At 47.5% G+C, this 19,925-nt stretch overlaps 1 protein-coding gene across 1 annotated transcript; it reads left to right on the top strand.

The window, feature by feature from the left end:
• Positions 1-2,029: 2,029 nt before the first annotated feature.
• Positions 2,030-2,821, top strand: LOC307184950 (UDP-N-acetylglucosamine transporter TMEM241-like; the record flags this gene model as incomplete). Its single annotated transcript, XM_079918692.1, has 1 exon — positions 2,030-2,821. One exon carries the CDS (start codon positions 2,030-2,032, stop codon positions 2,819-2,821), a length of 792 nt encoding a protein of 263 aa, XP_079774818.1.
• Positions 2,822-19,925: the final 17,104 nt, after the last annotated feature.

The following is a 19,925-nucleotide window of genomic DNA, read 5'->3' as shown; positions in this document are numbered from 1 at the left end:
GCTTCTGCCACCAGCTTTGTCCTTGGAGTGTCTGGGTGAGAACAAAGCTTCAATTTTACTCCACTTGACAAACACCAGCTGTCCAGCCCAGGGGCCCATCTATCTCCTACCTCAGTTAGAACCAACTAGGTCCAAGATGGCGGAGGAGTCGACTTCCACTAGACCTTGAGCCTCAGTATACACTAATTGTAATACATCAGTAAGCTAAATGTCACACCCACAGGCGCCCTGACAGTTCTGAGGCCTACCGTAAAAGGCCAAAAAGTTGGCGGTGGCCCAATTCCTGGAAATCCCCTCCCCTTCCCCAAAATAGTTGGAATAATCTTCGCACTCATTAACCTATGAAATTACCCACCCCTATAAAAACTGACAACCCCATATCCTGGGGCCTCTTGCCTTCTGAGATGGCCCACACTCTGTCTATGGCATGTGTTTCTCCCTGAATAAACCTTCTTTCACTTTACTATGGCTCGCTCTTGAATTCTTTCCTGTGCAAAGCCAAGAACCCACACTTGGTGGCCGTCCCAGGGACTCACCTAAGACCTGGGATGTGACCATCCTCTCATACCCCACTTTCTCTCTTGCAGCAACACTGCTTACCAGAATCTTAAAAGTTTATATAAAGATCTTAACAGGATTCAGTCGCATATACCGTTCAGATTTTCTGAACAACACTTTACTCTCTCAAGGCTGCATCCTTGAAAATGGCTCCCTTTGTGAGAACAGTGGGTGGAACATACATTCCAAGGATGGAGAGGGGGTGAGGGGCCTCTGGTTCCCTGGGTCCACCTCGAGGGTCAACTGGTAGCCACGTCCTCTCAATGACCTCCTCCTGAAACGGAGCAGGACCCTGTAGTCGATCCTTCCCCATGTCCTCAGCCTGCCTTTTGTTTGTGGAAAAATTTTAGTCGAAGAATAAATTTAATCAGAAAAATGAGAAAATGTAGAAACAAAGGAAAACAGTCTAGCAAGATTAAATAATAATAGTTTAGTCACTAAGCATAGTCAAGGACTTTTAGTTCCTTCTCAAGGGCTATAGATAATATTCTGAGCCATATCCTGTGAGCTGTCTTGTAGATACCGAACCCCCCCACCAGGTGGAAGAAGTTAACTACATGATGACCAGACTGCAGCCAGGACCTAAGCTGCTCCAATTTTCGCAATTCCAAGAACTGGCCTCAAAGAAATGGGAGCAAACCCTGGAGCTGAAGATTAACTGTACTTAAAACAATCAAGATGATGCTGGTCAGACCACCGCATGACCAATTTCAAGAGGACTGTGAGAGCTGACTGTGCAGTTTCTGCATGTAGCCCCTGCATGCAGGGACCTCAAAGGGAGTTGGCCTTTGGACAGGAGTCCATCCTCCCCGCCCCCCGGTTGCCGGCCTCCAAAATAAAGCAAACTTTCCTTTCCACCAACCTTGTCTCTTTATTGGCTTTTGAGCAGTGAGCAGTCAGACCCCACTCTTGGTTACACTCCAACACTCCGCCCCTCATGACCAGCTCTTACAATTTCACATGGCCCCCCTCTTCCACGATATGCACTGAGTAGTCAGCCAGGGATTGCATTAGCATTGGAGGTGGCTCGTTAGCCGCCTATGTGGCTCTGGAGGCAGATAGCACAGAGGCAACATAGGTACCTGGGAGAGGAAACACAGATTAAGATAAGGATGCCCAAAACAAGTAACAATTTTTCCCACCAAGAGCCCCATTGAGGCAGGAGATAGATGGGCTCCAGGCTGGACATTTACAACTAGCCTTCTGTTTACATTTCCTGAGGCAAGAGGCAGGTGGGCTCCAGGCTAGATATTTACAACTGGCCTCCCGTTTGCACTTTGAGATGGAAATAAGGGTAAATAGTTGGATTTTGTCTCCTGCAGGCACTTTAAGATAACAGTTAGGGCAGGAACAGAGAGAGGCTATACCCTGTTTAAGTAAAAGATCAAGAGGTTGGCCACTGGGTGGTCCGGCTTGCGCGGAGGCCCTGGGACTCCCGCGGGTTCCCCGGGGAAGCGGCGCAAATTGACAGATGTGCGAGAGGCGGTTCCTGGTCGGCCTCACGTTTTGTACCTGCTACCTGGCTTCTTACCTCACGAACAAGTATGTCCTGTCTGTCTTGAAATTCACCTACCCTACGTTATTCCAAGGGTGGCAGGCTTTAATTGGTGGACTTTTGCTTCATGTGTCATGGAAACTGGGCTGGGCAGAGATCAACAGCGGTTCAAGATCTGATGTTTTCACATGGCTTCCTGCTTCAGTGCTGTTTGTGGATATCACCTATGCTGGTTCCAGGGCACTGTCCAGACTGGCCATTCCTCTGTTTCTCATTTTGCATAATGTAGCCGGAGTTATCATCTGTGGGCACCAGAAGTGTTTTCAGAAAGAGAAAACATCTCCTGCAAAGATCTGTAGTGCCCCCTTCCTGCTGGCTGCCGCAGGGTGCCTGCTGTTCAGTGACTCCCAGTTTGATCCAGATGCTTATTTCTGGTCTGTAATTCACTTATGCTGCATAGGGGCTTATAAGATACTACAGAAATCCCAGAAACCCAATGCGTTAAGTGACACTGACCAGCAGTACTTAAACTATCTATTCACTGTGGTGCTCCTGGCATATGCATCTCACCCCACAGGGGATCTCCTCAGCGTCCTGGACTTTCTGTTCCTGTATTTCTATAGATTCCATGGCAGCTACTGTGCCAGTGGATTTTTAGGATTCTTTCTCACGTTCAGCACAGTGAAGCTAAAATGCCTTATGACCCCAGGGCAGTGTGCAGCCTGGATTTTCTTTGCTAAGGGGCTTCCCTGGTGGCGCAGTGGTTAAGAATCCGCCTACCAATGCAGGGGACGCGGGTTCGAGCCCTGGTCTGGGAAGATCCCACCTCCTGTGGAGCAACTAAGCCCGTGTGCCACAGCTACCGAGCCTGTGTTCTAGAGCTCGTGAGCCACAACTACTGAGCCCGCATGCCGCAACTACTGAAGCCCACGCGCCTAGAGCCCGTGCTCTGCAACAAGCCACCACAATGAGAAGCCTGCGCACCGCAACAGAGAGTAGCCCCCGCTCGCCGCAACTAGACAAAAGCCTGCGCGTGGCAACGAAGACCCAATGCAAGCCCCAAAAATATAAATAAATAAATAAATAAAACACCAAACAGAAAAAGAACTTGGCCACTTCCCTGGTGGTCCAGTGGTAAAGAATCTGTCTTCCAATGCAGGGGACGCGGGTTCAATCCCTTGTCAGGGAACTAAGATCCCACACATCGCAGGGCAATGAAACCCACACAACACAACTACCGCGCTTGCGCACCTCAACTGGAGAGACCACGTGCCGCAAACTACAGAGCCCACGTGCACAAGAAATAAGCCCGCACACCGCAACAAAAGATCCCACATGCCTCAACGAAGATCCTGCATGCCGCAACTAAGACCCAACGCAGCCAGAAATAAATTAAAAAATAATAAATCTTTAAAAAAAGTAGATCAAGAGGTCACATATTTCCCATCCTTGGGGCAAGAAAGACACTGCACATGCGTTAAAAGGCTCCTTGGGGCGTCAAAAGGCAGGGGACAGGGACCTCCCTGGTGGTCCAGTGGGTAAAACTGCACACTCCCAATGCAGGGGGCCTGGGTTCAATCCCTGGTCAGGGAACTAGATCCCGCATGCATGCCACAACTAAGAGTTTGCATGCCACAACTAAGAAGTCCACATGCTGCAACGAAGAAGTCCGCGTGCCTCAACTAAAGATCCCGTGTGCCTCAACAATGCCTCAACAAATATCCCCCCTGCCACATCTAAGAACCAGTGCGGCCAAAATAAATAAATAATAAATAAATAACCTTTTTTAAAGAGGGGCGGCCAGGGGACACCAGACCATAATAAGTCATGTCAATTCCCCGCCCCCATCCCGCCAGAGGCCCTTGTGTTAGAATCCATCTTGTCTGAGGGCTGTGTGCACCTACGGAGGGTCCTGAGGCAAATCAGCCATGGGCCCAAAGCAAGATGATTGGCCAGAGGGGAAACTAAGACCAGAAGACTGTCCCCTTATAAAGAATTGAAACTTCCCAAAGGCTCGACTCTCTTGTGAGTTCACCCGTCCATCTGTACTCTGCTTTTCTAATAGATGCTTTACTTTCCTTTCTACCTTCCGTCTCCTTGTCAGAATGTTCTCTTTTAAAGGCAGACAAAGACTGGGGCCCAGACTCTAGCCACAGTCCCTCGTGGTCTAGTGGTTAGGACTTGGCACTCTCACCACCACGACCAGGGGTCAAGCCTTGGTCAGGGAACTAAGATCTCACTTCAAGCTGTGGCTCACTGCCAGCTATACCGCTCACTGCTGTGTGTGTTCGAAATCACCATGATCTGAACCACTGATTTCTTGAGTCCCTGAGGCTGGGGGTCACTCAGGGCATTCACTGTGTCCTCATGTGCTTTAATAAAGATGCTACACTAGCAGACTCATCGGGTATGAACACACAACATTCTGCTTGGATAACGGCCCAGGTGCCTCCTTGCAAGGCAGTAGTGATGTCCAAGGCCATCTTATTTTGGAGGACAGCTCTTCTCATTTAAGGATGGCTGGGTGTATTGACTAAGGGCTTCTATGTGTGCTCTAACGTCCTCCAGGCCAATAGAGGGAATAAAGACAGCGGCCAAATGATCGCACCAGTGGAAAACAGAACGTGCCCGCCTGGGAGATAGCAGATGGGGGGGGGGGGAAGTTGGCAACTTTTGTTACTGTAGGGTGGATTCTCCCCATACCCAGGGTGTAGTAGCCCAACCATCCAGCCACAGACAACGGGTTTTCCCACACATCACTGGGTCCTGTTTAGGGTTACCCAATACATATGTGGGTGACGTGACCAGTCAGTGCCAGACCAGTTGCTGTTCTTTAATATGACAGGATACCTGCACAGTTCCAATGGTATCCTCCCCATATTCCTGGTACAACTGGGTGGGTTCTGTTGAAAGTGTTTTTTCTGTTCCCAACATAAGGGTGCCTAGGTGCTCAAATATCCCTAACCCGGGGTAAGCCACATGAATCCATTCCAAATCTGAGCGTTGCCACCCATGCTTCTGATGGTGGTGCTTTTAGGACCTTTCTGGTCAGCGGTTGGCTGGGCTGCCTGTGTTGATTGACAGAAAAAGAATACCCATGTCCAGTGTTACTGACGGTTTGTGCCCCAGGCAATATTGGTAATATCAGATGAATTAAGAGCATTCATCCTAATTTGTTTTTTTCTGTAATGTCGCATACTGCTTTAGTGCCTTCTTATCTCATTACTGGAGTGTTGGTACCCACCATGACGATCCCAATGAACTAGAGAGGAGCAGCTGCCCACATACCCAACAGCTGGATTGATTGCTGGGCGTATCTGTGGGCCCACTGTAGGAAGGTATTTCCATCATGTCCCCATCCTGTGACCGAACACCATAGGAACAGCAGAAGTCTAAGGTCAAAAAGACAGATTAGGGGCTTCCCTGGTGGCGCAGTGGTTGAGAGTCCGCCTGCCGATGCAGGGGACACGGGTTCGTGCCCCGGTCTGGGAGGATCCCACATGCCGCGGAGCGGCTGGGCCCGTGAGCCATGGCCGCTGAGCCTGCGCGTCCGGAGCCTGTGCTCCACAACGGGAGAGGCCACAGCAGTGAGAGGCCCGCGTACCGCAAAAAACAAACAAACAAGCAAACGAAAAACAGATGATTTAGTAGGAACTGGTACTGGGAGGTCTTCCCTTCTAGAAGAATTACACCTGTGGCCTGATCCTTAGATGTTAACATGGCTGCAGCTTTAGGAACTTGACCTGGTTGTACATAGCATATATGTTGGCCAGCAGAGGCAGCGCTGTCAGGCGCGAGATGGACTGAGGGTGGGATATGTCAGACCAGGACCACCACCTTGTCGTCCGTCTCAGTGGTACGTGTTCCATTCCAGGGACAGCGCATTTCCATGGGCGCAGCTTGTAGCAGGACAATAGGATTCCTCCTCACCTGGGGATGTGAACTAACTCACCCATCCCCGTGGGATGCCCCACTGCAAAGTCCGGTAGACGACGTCTGTCTCAGGTGTGATGGGGCTTGGTGATCTCAGCCGCACAGCGTGGTGATCCACCATGATGAGAGTCGAGCCAGTGGCTGTCTCCCGTCACTTCCGTAACTTTACAGTGTCAGGTGTCTTGGCAGGGCTCCCCAGTCTGGCATACGAGGCAACAGGCCCTATTGGTCAATCATTTAAATGTCTTAAAGCCGGGGCTTCCCTGGTGGCACAGTGGTTGAGAGTCCGCCTGCCGATGCAGGGAACACGGGTTCGTGCCCCGGTCCGGGAAGGTCCCACATGCCGCGGAGCGGCTGGGCCCGTGAGCCATGGCCGCTGAGCCTGCGCTCCGCAACAGTGAGAGGCCCGCGTACAGAAAAAAAAAAAATGTCTTAAAGCCTGCGATAGTACTTTAGTCGAATCGGCCAAGGTGGTTTTACCTGTTAGTCATTTAATCTGCTGCTTTAAAATCCCATCCTTCTTTCCTACCAACCCTGCTGCCTGTGGCTTTTAGGGGAAATGGAACTTCCGTTCCACATCATGTGCTTTTGCCTAATCTTGCACAACGGGACCCTTAAAATGTAACCCCCGGTCACTGTCTTTTCGAAGAGGGTATCTGTACTCCGCTTCTCTAATCCCCTAATGGTGGCAACCCGGCTTGGGCAGCCACAGGAGAAAGCTTGGGTTAGGCTAGATGCCGTGTCCACGTAAACCAAGACATTTAGAACCCTCGCTTGGAGGGAGGGGGCCAATATAATCAATTTGCCAATCCCTCACTGGTTGGGAACTCCAGTGGATGGCGCCAGAGTCCTGTGGCAGTTGCCTGGGTGCTGTTTAGAACACACATGCTGTTCTGGCGTTAACCAAGTCACTTTATTTCAAGGGCAAGCCAGCATCCTTGGCAATATGCCATCCCAGTCAGGGACTGCGGTGGCTGCAGTTCCTATGCGCCCAATCTGCTGTATCTACGGAGGGGTCCACTAGGGCTCATACTGGGCTAGAGCATCAGCTCCCCATTTGCCAGGGGGCGTCAGCACCTTAAGAACCAGGGACATGGAAAACAGTGAGGGCTGCCTCAGGCTGTTGGAAGCGAACCCAAATGTCTCTCCACATATCCTCACCCCAGAAGGACTTATTCACGATCATCTACCCCTTGGCTTCCCGTTGTCCAAGCCATAGGGTTAATCTCTTCAGAACAGTCCAACTATCAGTGCAAAGTTTAGCAAACAGCCTGGGCTCCTGAGTGTTCCCCAGCCAAATCGCTCTGAATTCAGCCCACGGGCTGCTGCAGTTCGCTTGACATCCAGATGGTGTCAGTGTTGGGCTGAATAACCACTACCATCCCTGTCACCGGTTGCCCGACTAGACCTGTAGGTGAAGCAGGCATCAGCAGGAATCTCCCCGACCTCCTCTCTACAGGTTTCAGGGGCTACACAGGAATAGAGGCGGTGGGAGCAGCGGGTGTTTGGAGGATCTACATACTCTACAACGCCTGGGAGCGCTCGCATTTCTAGAGAGAGTGGGCTGGCCGACCGGGTGCTCTTCTGCTGTGCAAAACGCAGTCACTCAGTCAACGTGGGAGTCTGAGCCATGGCAGAGGTGGGTCAATGGAGCGTATTGTCAATACACCCTTTGATAAGAAGGGATGTTATTACCATGATATGCTGGTTTTCGCGAGATGTCCTATCTAACTCAAACTCAAATGATAGCCCTGCTTGGGAGATGCCCAGAGCTTTCAACTGCTTCACTAGTATTTTTTGCCTTCTCAACGGCAGCTTGTTGCTCTAATCCCCACATGCCCTTTCTTTACTTTAAAGCTGGTATAAAGGATGGAGACACCACTATATATAGGAAGGGTAACAACAAGGTCCTACTGTCTAGCACAGGGAACTATATTCAATATCCAGTAATAAACCATAATGCAAAAGAACATGAAAAAGGATATATAGATATATGTATAACTGAGTCACTTTGGGTACAGCAGAAATTGACACAACATTGTAAATCAACTATACTTCAATAAAATTTTTCTAAAAAGGATGGAGGCGTTGCATCAGGTGGGGAATAAAAGTCCTCCAAAACCCCCAAACCCTTATGAAAGCTTGGACCTCTTTCAGATTCTTAGGGGTTGGTTGCCCCTTATCAATCATGGCTTCTGGGACAATGTACCTCTCACCCAACCAAATGACTCCCAGAAGCTTTACGGTGGTGCCTGGGACTTGAGTTTCCTGTGGGTTCATCCACATCATCGTCTCCCTCACAGATGTTCCAGCAAAATCTGCAGAGTGTCCTGCAGCAGACGCAAGTGTTTACCTGTCAACATTATATTATCAATGTAATGGGCTCATTTTAGTGATGTGGGGAAGGAGAACAGGGACAGGTCTGGGGCTCCCATCCCATGACATATGGTGGGGCTGTGCAGGTAGCCTTGGGGAAGTGCTTGAAACGTCCATTGTTGCCCCTCCCACTTGGAGGCAAATCGATCTTGTGACTCAGTGGCCGGGGGTAGATTGAAAAAAAGCATTTGCTAAGTCCGGCACAGCATGGTACATTCCTAGGACTATGGCCAAGATATCTAAGATGGTGGCAATTTGGGGCACAACCGCATGGATGGGGGACATCCCTGTGTTCGATTCTCGATAGCCCAGGGTCACCCACCACGACCCATCTGGTTTTTTAACAAGCCATACCTGTCTGTTGGAAGCACTATGGGCAGGGTGTACAATACCCACTTGGTGCAGTTTGGGGATAGTTTCTCCTATTTCATTATGCCTCCCGGGCAATTTACATCATTTGACAGTAACCACTTTTTTTTTTTTTTTTTTTTTTGTGGTACACGGGCCTCTCACTGTTGTGGCCTCTCCCATTGCTGAGCGCAGGCTCCGGACGCGCAGGCTCAGCGGCCATGGCTCACGGGCCCAGCCGCTCCGCAGCATGTGGGATCCTCCCGGACCGGGACACGAACCCGTGTCCCCTGCATCGGCAGGTGGACTCTCAACCACTGTGCCACCAGGGAAGCCCAGTAACCACTATTTGAGGGGGCCGGTAGACTTACTGGTTCCCAGCTGACATCTCCCCTCAGCATTGGTTTGATTACTCTAACCTCAATGTGGAAGTCACAGGTAGAGGTCTGTAGACTGAACTTGTAGGATGTCAATACCCAATATGTTCTCTGGTATTGGAGAGAGAAAAACCTCGTATTCTCGGTGGGGAGAACACCCAATTTACAATGTCAAAGGGACCTTCCTAACCAAAGGCATTGCCCTCCATAATCATCAGTGGCACAAAGGGGGCCTGAAAACTTCTGAGTGTGGCTATGTGGTGGAGTACCTTTGGCTCCAGTGTCAACCAGAGCCATCACCTTTTATTTATTTCAAGGGGACTAGTGAACAGTCACTTCAACTTGGAGCTTCCAATTGCTCTCAATAGGCTTCCCCTGGAGGCGATTTTGCCCTGCATCCTACACCTGAGGCATGGGAGGCACCCATCCCGAATAGGACTGTATCCCTGAGGCTTCTGTGAGAGCTAGCAGGGCACCAGGGATAGTCAGGGCAGGTCTGAACTATTCCAGTCTTAAGGCTTTCCACAGGTTGACTAATTGGGTTGCTCGTCTTCCTTTTCAGGTGAGGTCCTGGCAGCAATGAGGTTAAACCACATTTGCTCCTGGGTTACTTTTACTGAACCCTTTACAGCCAACTGGGATAGCTTTTTGTCTTCTCTAGTTCCCCCTCTGTCTCGGGGACCCATACCCATTCCCATGACTTAGCTCAGCATGGATATCAACATCCCATACCAGTCCCTACCAGGTGCTGGGGGCAGACTGGAGTATCTTGGCTTTCATCTCTGCAGTGAATGTGGCCCAATGAGGACCCTCAAAGACAAAAGCATAGATGGCCTCCCTTATTCCCAGCTCCCTAAGAACTTGTTCTACCTCCTCTATAGATTTTCAGGGTCCCACATGCCCAGGGACATCTCCCTCACTGGGCCCTGGAGGCTGGAATAATCTATAAGGGAGTGAGTCATTTGAACCCCCAAGTACATGCAGGTGCTGCTAGAGGGCAGGGTGTGTGGTAATATTACTCATTTTCTCTGCCTCCTGGCCAGTCAGAAAAATGCCACGACCCCAGGTATCCCAAAGCCGCACTAACCACATCTGGATACTTTCCTTAGCCTGTTGCTGGAACTTGGCTGTGTTGACCTAAAACAATAAAACAGCCAATTATTTTACCAATAAAATGTGTTTATTTGGCAAGAGCAAAGAATTGCAGTTTGAGACATGCAATCTATGGTGAACCACGGGGAAGTCTGGAAAACAAAGGAGAAGAATATTCTTTTATAGAAGAGGGAGCTGGGAAGGGCTGCTATAAACAAAGAGTCCGTCAGAGGAAACTGGGAGTTTGAAGTGTAGTGGCTTTTCATTGGCTGAGTTTTTTTTTTTTTTTAACATCTTTATTGGCGTATAATTGCTTTACAATGGTGTGTTAGTTTCTGCTTTATAACAAAGTGAATCAGTTATACATATACATATGTTCCCATATCTCTTCCCTCTTGCATCTCCCTCCCTCCCACCCTCCCTATCCCACCCCTCCAGGCTGTCACAAAGCACCGAGCCAATATCCCTGTGCCATGCGGCTGCTTCCCACTAGCTATCCACCTTACTACGTTTGTTAGTGTGTATATGTCCATGACTCTCTCTCGCCCTGTCACAGCTCACCCTTCCCCCTCCCCATATCCTCAAGTCCATTCTCCAGTAGGTCTGTCTTTATTCCCGTCTTACCCCTAGGTTCTTCATGACATTTTTTTTTTCTTAAATTCCATATATATGTGTTAGCATACAGTATTTGTCTTTTTCTTTCTGACTTACTTCACTCTGTATGACAGAATCTAGGTCTATCCACCTCATTACAAATAGCCCAATTTCGTTTCTTTTTATGGCTGAGTAATATTCCATTGTGTATATGTGCCACATCTTCTTTATCCATTCATCTGATGACGGGCACTTAGGTTGTTTCCATTTCCGGGCTATTGTAAATAGAGCTGCAATGAACATTTCGGTACATGACTCTTTTTGAATTATGGTTTTCTCAGGGTATATGCCCAGTAGTGGGATTGCTGGGTCATATGGTAGTTCTATTTGTAGTTTTTGAAGGAACCTCCATACTGTTCTCCACAGTGGCTGTTTCAATTTACATTCCCACCAGCAGTGCAAGAGTGTTCCCTTTTCTCCACACCCTCTCTAGCATTTATTGTTTGTAGGTTTTTTGATGGTGGCCATTCTGACCTGTGTGAGATGATATCTCATTGTAGTTTTGATTTGCATTTCTCTAATGATTAGTGATGTTGAGCATTCTTTCATGTATTTGTTGGCAATCTGTATATCTTCTTTGGAGAAATGTCTATTTAGGTCTTCTGCCCATTTTTGGATTGGGTTGTTTGTTTTTTTGATATTGAGCTACATGAGCTGCTTGTAAATTTTGGAGATTAATCCTTTGTCAGTTGCTTCATTTGCAAATATTTTCTCCCATTCTGAGGGTTGTCTTTTCGTCTTGTTTATGGTTTCCTTTGCTGTGCAAAAGCTTTGAAGTTTCATTAGGTCCCATTTGTTTATTTTTGTTTTTATTTCCATTTCTCTAGGAGGTGAGTCAGAAAGGATCTTGCTGTGATTTATGTCATAGAGTGTTGTGCCTATGTTTTCCTCTAAGAGTTTGGCTGAGTTTTGACAGTCTCATTGGCTGGACAATTGCTGGGCGAGGAGAAATTCTTTCTTCCTCCTGCTGGGTAGCAATGTAGTGACCTTCCTCCTGTCGGAAATGCAAAGATACCATCTCTTCCTGTTGAATCTGCAATTGGGAAGGAGTAGTAGCACGAGCCCATCCTGGCCTCTTGACTCCATTTTAAGTGAGGGTTTTTTTTGTTAATTTTCACATTTTCCCCTCTTGATCAAAGATCTTTCTCTGAAAACATTGTTGATCAAGAGTCAGGCTTCTTTTTTTTTCCAGATTCAGTGACCTTTTGTCCCTTGATGCGAGGAAAACTTTCCTGGGTGTCATGGCCCAAGCTGGAGGGAGAAGTGCACAGATTGGAAACTTACTGAGGTCACATTCCAGTAACAAGGGGTAGTAGGAGGGAGACCTCTCAGGCATTTCCCGTCTAAAGTCTGTATCTTAGAGTAGTGAGACCAGCAAGAGGACACTCAAAACTGAAAATTAAACACGCGGTTTGGGAAGACAGTGCAGGATTAAACAGGAAGCAATAATTGATGGACTTTTCACAAAAATAGCAAAACTTCAAAGACTTGTTTTTAAAAAACAATATTGTTATCTCAAAAGAACTATTTGGAACTAAATGTTTTATCAATAATACAGCCTGTAGTTTGCAAATTCAGAGACCAAGGATTTAGGTAAGAATCCAGAGTCAATTAATAGTCCAGATGAAAGAGAGAGGCTTCTAAGCGAGAGAGAGGCATGGACATATATACACTACCAAACGTAAAATAGAGAGCTAGTGGGAAGCAGCTGCATAGCACAGGGAGATCAGCTAGGTGCTTTGTGACCACCTAGAGGGGTGGAATAGGGAGGGTGGGAGGGAGGGAGACGCAAGAGGGAAGAGATATGGGAACATATGTATATGTATAACTGATTTACTTTGTTATAAAGCAGAAAGTAACACACCATTGTAAAGCAATTATACTCCAATAAAGATGTAAAAAAAAAAGAGAGAGAGAGAGAGAAGCTTCTGTGAATTCTAAACCTTTGAGCCTGAATATCTTGGGAAAGCTTCCTCACCAGATGTCGTCTGCCTCAATTCTGGGATATCTTTACCTTCAGGTCACCAGATGATGTACAAGTCCAGCAGGATTTGTTATTTAACCCAAACGAGAGCTCTCTCTTTTTATCAAATGAACAGTTACTAGATTTTCAACATTGCTTTTCCTTTTCTGGGGCCAATGGTTGGGCATTTCTTGTCAATTTTTCTAGATCATCATCTTAGGGAGCATCCCTTTGGACCATGACAGAAGTTTGGCCATTGGTTCCTTTTTTTTTTTTTTTTTGCGGTACGCGGGCCTCTCACTGTTGTGGCCTCTCCCGTTGCAGAGCACAGGCTCCGGACGCGCAGGCTCAGCGGCCATGGCTCATGGGCCCAGCCGCTCCGCGGCATGTGGGATCTTCCCGGACCGGGGCACAAACCCGTGACACCTGCATCGGCAGGCGGACTCCCAACCACTGCGCCACCAGGGAAGCCCCTGGCCATTAGGTTCCTTTGAGAGCAGTTTTTGGCAAAAATATCAGTGAGTTGATTTCCTTTAGCCTCTAGGGAGTCAAGCTTGGAATGCCCAGGGATCTTAATAGTAGTTAAAGGGCTGGCAAGAGCATGACATCTAATAGATTTTGGGTATAAGAGCCATTTTTTTTTCAGCACGCGGGCCTCTCACTGCTGTGGCCTCTCCTGTTGCGGTGCACAGGCTCCGGACGCGCAGGCTCAGCGGCCACGGCTCACGGGCCCAGCCGCTCCGCGGTGTGTGGGATTTTCCCGGACCGGGGCACGAACCCGTGTCCCCTGCATCGGCAGGCGGACTCTCAACCACTGCGCCACCAGGGAAGCCCAAGAGCCATTTTTAATATTTTCCCCATTAGAGGTAAGGAAACTTTGCTGTTTCTATAATATCCCAAAGTCATGGGCTACCCCAAAGGCATACTGGATATTAGTGTAAATGTTCACAGTTTTGCTTTTTCCTAAGTACAAGTCTGAGTGAGAGTGTATAATTCAGCTTGTCAGGTCGAAGTAGCCAAAGATAAAGGTGCTGCCTCAACAATTTTCAGAGGTGTAGTAACATACCCAGCACGATGTTTACCATTGTCATCCTTTAATTAGGAACCATCAGTAAACCATGAACTATCTACACTGGTTAGAGGAGTCTCCTATAAATTATTACAGAGAGTCAAAGGGTGATCTGTCAGTGTTGAATAGCCATGAGGGGATGCGTCAGTGAAGGAGAGGAGAGAAATAGCAGGGTTGAGGTTACAACAACGTGAGTTACGTGAACAGCAATTAGCAAAAGGATTTCATAGGAGGTAAGCAACTGAAAAGTGTTGAGTGTGCTGGGAATTCAGGAGAGGTTCTACTGCATGGGGTGCAAAGATGGTTAAGGGGGATTCCATAATTATTTCTTTGGTGGCCTTAACCAGAAGGCCAGTAGGAGGAATGGTTCTAAGGCAAAGGTGGTGGGTATTCTGTGGCACACAGGGTCCAGATACTTGCTATAATACCCTATGGGTCAACGACGGTCCCCATGTTTTTGGATGAGTCCTCCAAGAGCATTCCCTTCCTTCTCAAATACAAAAAAGGAAAAAGGGAAGCTGATAATTAGGATGTCCAAGGGCAGGTGGTTTCATTGTTTTTCTTTAAGGCTCCAAAGGCTATGCCATCCTGACCTCCCCAAATAATGGGGTCAAGTTTGCTGTTTATATGTTTTTAAAGCACATACGGGCTGGACCATAAGAAAGAAATTTGCAATCCAATTTCAACAGTAGCCAGCTAGCCCAAGAAAACCTCATAATTGCCGCTTAGTTTTAGGTTTTGGGAAGTTCAGGATGCTGTGAAGCCTACTTGGATCCAAATGTAGTCCTCGTTCCAAGATCAGGTACCGTAAACATCAAACCTTAAATTTGAGCAAAATGCAATTTTTCTCTGGAGAATTTATAAGACCAAAAGTTGTTTTGTTTTGTTTGTTTTTTCTCTTTCTTTCTTTTTTTTTTTTTTTTTTTTTGGCCGCAAGATCTTATTTCCCTGGCCAGAGATTGAACCTGGGCCACTGCCGAGTCCTAAACACTGGATCACCAGGGAATTCCCAAGACCAAAAGTTTTAACAGGTGGATGCTATCTTCCCGTGAAGAGGATTGAGAAAAGAAGCATAGGAGCAAATCATCTATGTACTGCAACAAAGTAGAGTCTGAAGAAAATTTTGCATTATCCAAATCAGCTTTCAAGATTTTGTGAAAAGTTAAGGGACTTCCCTCGTGGTCCAGTGGTTAGGACTCCATGCTTCCACTGCAGGGGGCAAGGGTTCGATCCCTGTTCTGGGAACTATGATCTTGCACGCCGTGCAGTGTGGCAAATAAATAAATAAATAAATAAATAAATAAATAAATATTTATGAAAAGTTAAGAGGGACTCTCTGTGAAACCCTGGGGCACTACTGTTGAGGTGTATTGTTGTCCTTCCCAGGTGAAGGCAAAAAGATATTGGCTAGCCTTATCAACTGGAATATTGAAGAATGCACTGCATAGATCAATTATGGTGAAACTTTTGCGTTCAGTGGGAACGAATGTTAGTTGTGTGGATAGGTTAGAAACAACAGGGTGACAAGGGATAACAATGTTGTCTATTGCTCGGAGCTCCTTGACAAACCTCCATCCTCAGCCCTTGAGTTTTCTCACAGGTAAAATAAGAGTGTTACAAGGACTAGTGTAAGGAATAATGAGGTGCTGACCCTTGTAATCTTCTGTTATGAGCTTTATAACTTGAAGCGCATCTTTACTTATAGAGTATTGATTAATTCTGGGGAGAGGTTTTTTTTTTTTAATATATTTATTTATTTATTTATTTTCGGCTGCGCTGTGTCTTCGTTGCTGCCCGCGGGCTTTCTCTAGTTGCGGCGAGCAAAGGCTACTCTTCGTCGCGGTGTGCAGGCTTCTCACTGTGGTGGCGTCTCTTGTGGCAGAGCACGGGGTCTAGGTGCAAGGGCTTCAGTAGTTGTGGCACGTGAGCTCAGTAGTTGTAGCTTGTGGGCTCTAGAGAGCAGGCTCAGTAGTTGTGGTGCATGGGCTTAGTTGCTCCGTGGCATGTGGGATCTTCCCGGACCAGGGATCGAACCCGTGTCCGCTGCATTGGCAGGCGGATTCTTAACCACTGTGCCACCAGGGAAGTCCCTGGGGAGAAGTTTTGAGAGATCTACTTGAATAGCAATGAGAGATGCACTGTGGATTTTGCCAACACCAGATGGAGATTTTGCCCATAAGGGGGGTGGTAGCTGAATCAATAGGGAAAAATGATCAGGGTTTCCAGAATCAGCTCCAGTATCATCAGAGATGGGGCAAATAAAAGATGTTGAAGGGTTATTTAATTCACCGGATTGGTTATTTTGATTGCTACTGTCAAATTCAAGTATTCTTTCCCCATTTTGGGAGAAAGAAATTCGGGCATGATACATTTCTAAGAAGTTTCAGCCTAATAAATACGGGCAGAGGAACTAAGGAGAAAAGGGTGGGTATCCCTCAAGGGGCCTAAACAAAAGGGAATAGGCTCAGAGACAGGAACCTCTCGAGGTTCATCAGAGATTCCCGATGTTTGAACTGTTTCGGTTCTCCAAGGCAGGGGCTGCTCTAAAGCAGTGGGATTGGACACCCAGAGTGTGGCTCCAGTGTCCATAAGGACAGAGAGAGGTTCATTCCCAGTCTGGAGAGTTGTTTCTCTGAGCAGATTAAGACAGAGTATTGGGAAGAGCCGATGTAATTCCTCAGAGCCTCATCATTGGGAATTAGAAAGGCTGGTTAGAAAACTGAAGACGTCTGAAAGCCTAAATTTGTAACAATCTCATTTCCAACGTCCTGGCTTTTTGCAATAATAGCAGAAGCTAGAAAGTTTTGGTTTCATTTAGAGAACTTCATTTTTCCGAGTTGAAAATTAATTCCGAGTTGAAAATTCTTAAGAATTTTGCAGGTCTTTCTTTTAGATGACGCATCCAGGGTGTGAGCGCGCTGATTTGCCAAATTAACTAAATCTGGAGTGGACATAGTTCCCCCCTCGACCCTGGTCCTTTTAACTAAAAGAGAAAGATCCCAGTTCAGCACACTAGTAAACACAGAGTTAAAGGCTACCCAAGTGGATTCAGCATCTGAAGGAAGACCAGAATTTTCTTTGAAAACAATCTGAAGTTGATTATAATAGTCATGAACAGGTTCATCAGATTTTTGTGTGCAAGCCTAGATTTTGTTCCAATCAATAGGTGTAGGAAAAGCTCCTGTAACTTATCCGTGGAGGTCTCCAGCAAAGGTTCTAGCTTCTTGCCAAAAGGTAGGGGTTTATTTTTCTAAATCTCTTTCAGAGGATGTTCCCATTTGTCTAGTTTCATCCGATATTTGTCTTGACCCTCACCAACAAGCATGTGGACTAACTGATATAGATCTGGAAAACCAGGGTGGTAAGTTTTGAGACAGGCTGGGACCTGGGACCCTTTACTGGAAGGCTTGCACCTGGACAAATGTCTCCTCTAGCAACAGAATACAAAGAAACTATAATATAAGGGACTGAAAATAACTACACGCATGCTCAGTAGGGGCAGTTATGAACAATAAGATACAGAAAGACCACAAACCAACTGCTATTCCTGTGGTGCCAGTGAAAGCAGGGTACTGTGCATGATTCCTGCACACAGCACCGCCAAGGACCAGACCACTTAAGTATGCCTCTGCCCAACCCACCAGACCACTTAAGTATGCCTCTGCCCAACCCACCGATCCGCCCTCACTTTCACCCCATTTAAAGAACCAGCTTGGGGGCTTCCCTGGTGGCGCAGTGGTTGAGAGTCCGCCTGCCGATGCAGGGGACGCGGGTTCGTGCCCCGGTCCGGGAGGATCCCACATGCCGCGGAGCGGCTGGGCCCGTGAGCCGTGGCCGCTGAGCCTGCGCGTCCGGAGCCTGTGCTCCGCAACGGGAGAGGCCACAGCGGTGAGAGGCCCGCGTACTGCAAAAAAAAAAAAAAAGAACCAGCTTGACCCCCCGCTTGGGGAGTAAATAGCACACTTCCAATGGGAACAGCCAGGTTGCAAAAGGAATTAGACTGAGGACTAGCACCGTTCCAGGAGAAATAGCCTGGTTTCAAAAGTCAGGCCGAAGTGCCAAATGAGTACTCCCAGAAAGGACAGAGTCTTTAACAGAAAGGATGAAGGCTTCAAAAATAAATAAATACAATAAGCAGATTCCCAAATAAAGCCTGGAGACTTTCAAAATGCAAAAAGAGCAGAGCTTGAATCCAGGAGAAAATTTACCCTCAAACTCAAGGGTTGGCAAGGAAGCAGGGAGTTCAGTGGGCTCTGTGGGTACAAATACCTGTTTGCTCACCAGCCTCAGGGTCACTGGGGGTCTTCTCAGAACCCCACTTCTCAGATACCAAGTAATATTGACCTAAAACAATAAAACAGCCAGTTATTTTACCAACAAAATGGGTTTATTTGGGAACAGCAAAGAATTGCAATTTGGGACTTGCAATCTGTGGAGAACCACAGGCAAGTCTGGAGACATAGGAGAGAAACGTTCTTTTATCGAGAAGGGGGGGAGTTGGGAAGGGCTGTTATAAACAAAGAATCCATTGGAGGAAACTGGGAGTTTGAAGTGTAGTGGCTTTTCTTTGGCTGAGTTGTGACAGTCTCTCATTGGCTGGGCCGTTGCCAGGCAAGGAGAAATCCTTCCTTCCTCCTGTTGGGTAGCTAAGTAGTAATCTTCTTCCTGTCGGAGATGCAAAGGTACCATCTCTTTCTGTTGCAGAACTGACACTGAGGGGTAAGGTATGGGAGCTCGTCTTTCAGGCTTCCCCACTCCATTTTAAATTAAATGTTTATTAATTTTCCCAGACGCTATATCAGTAATCTCAGCAGGCATATATTCTCTCATCATGAATGTTTCCTGAACTGGGGGCTGCCCCACTGGCTGAGTTTGTCATTGCTGTGCTTTTGCTTTCCTTGGTCTCAGGGGTCCGACAGCACAGAGTGCTTTGTCTGTTTCACCATCAATCACCACATCTTCCCGTTCACTCTCCTCACTTTCCCAGGGGTCCTACCTCTTAGTGGCTTTGTCACAAGTGTCCCGACCTTAATCTGAGACAGCTTGCACCCTCCTAGCTTTGAAACACAGCACACTCAGTTCTCCAACTTAACATCCTGCTCTCTCACGTTGTCCATCAGCCCCAAAGTTAGGAGAGAAGTGAACAACCTCACATCCTTCTCTAACCTCAGCTCTTCCCTCAACTTCTAACTCAAACTTCAGCCTCTGGTTGGGCATCAGTGGCCAGCCCCCTGTGGAAGCCATTAATCTCCCTTCTTTCCTGAAGTGTGCTCTGCACAGTTCCTCAAACAGAACATCAGACCAGTTGGTGTTTTCAGGACATCCCTGAACTTATGCAGAGGTCCATGAGCATCTACATACAGGCCACTCTTCCCCACAGAGAGGTTGATGACCAACCTGTAATTTCCCCTGCAATGCCTCTTCCCCAAGGCCCATTTTTTCAGTCTCCTGGCTGGCTCACCAATTGTTGGTTCCCAACCTCTGGAATTCCTTGAGTGAAATCTGAAACTGGCCCCTATAGAGAGAGGGTAAGGAGAGATGGAAGAAAGAGGCAGACCACTCCAGATGGGTAGGTGGCAGGTTTAATAAGCAAGGGAACTTACTTATGAGGCTTGTCTTGTGTGGCTGCAAGATGAGTAGATATCTACACCCACCCACCAGAATCTTACAAGTTTATACAGAGGCCTTAATGGGGGTACAGTCAGATATATCATCTAGATGGTCTCAAAAGTGCATTACTTTCTCAAGGTTTGTCTTGAAGTGACTTGAAATGAGAAAAGTGGACATAATATACATTCCAAGGATAAAGGAAGAGATATGGAACCTCCAATTGCCCTGGTCCAGCTCCCAGTTCAACCAGTGGTCACATCCTTTTGGTGACCTCTTGCAACAAGAAACATGGTTTGAATGCCCACACTCAGCCCTGGGACTGAGAAAGGAGTGCTGATTGAACTGTGGACCCAGGGAAGTGTCCAATGTGGGTGGAGGACACCCTGGAGCTTCTGTGTCTTACAGGAGAGGGAGGAGCTGCTGGAACAGGGACCATGGGAGGAGCTGGAA

Source organism: Stenella coeruleoalba (genome assembly GCF_951394435.1).
Source record: "Stenella coeruleoalba genome assembly, chromosome: 3".
Taxonomy (NCBI): Eukaryota; Metazoa; Chordata; class Mammalia; order Artiodactyla; family Delphinidae; genus Stenella; species Stenella coeruleoalba.
The sequence above is the reverse complement of the archived record's forward strand: the minus strand, read 5'-3'. Positions and strand labels throughout refer to the sequence as shown.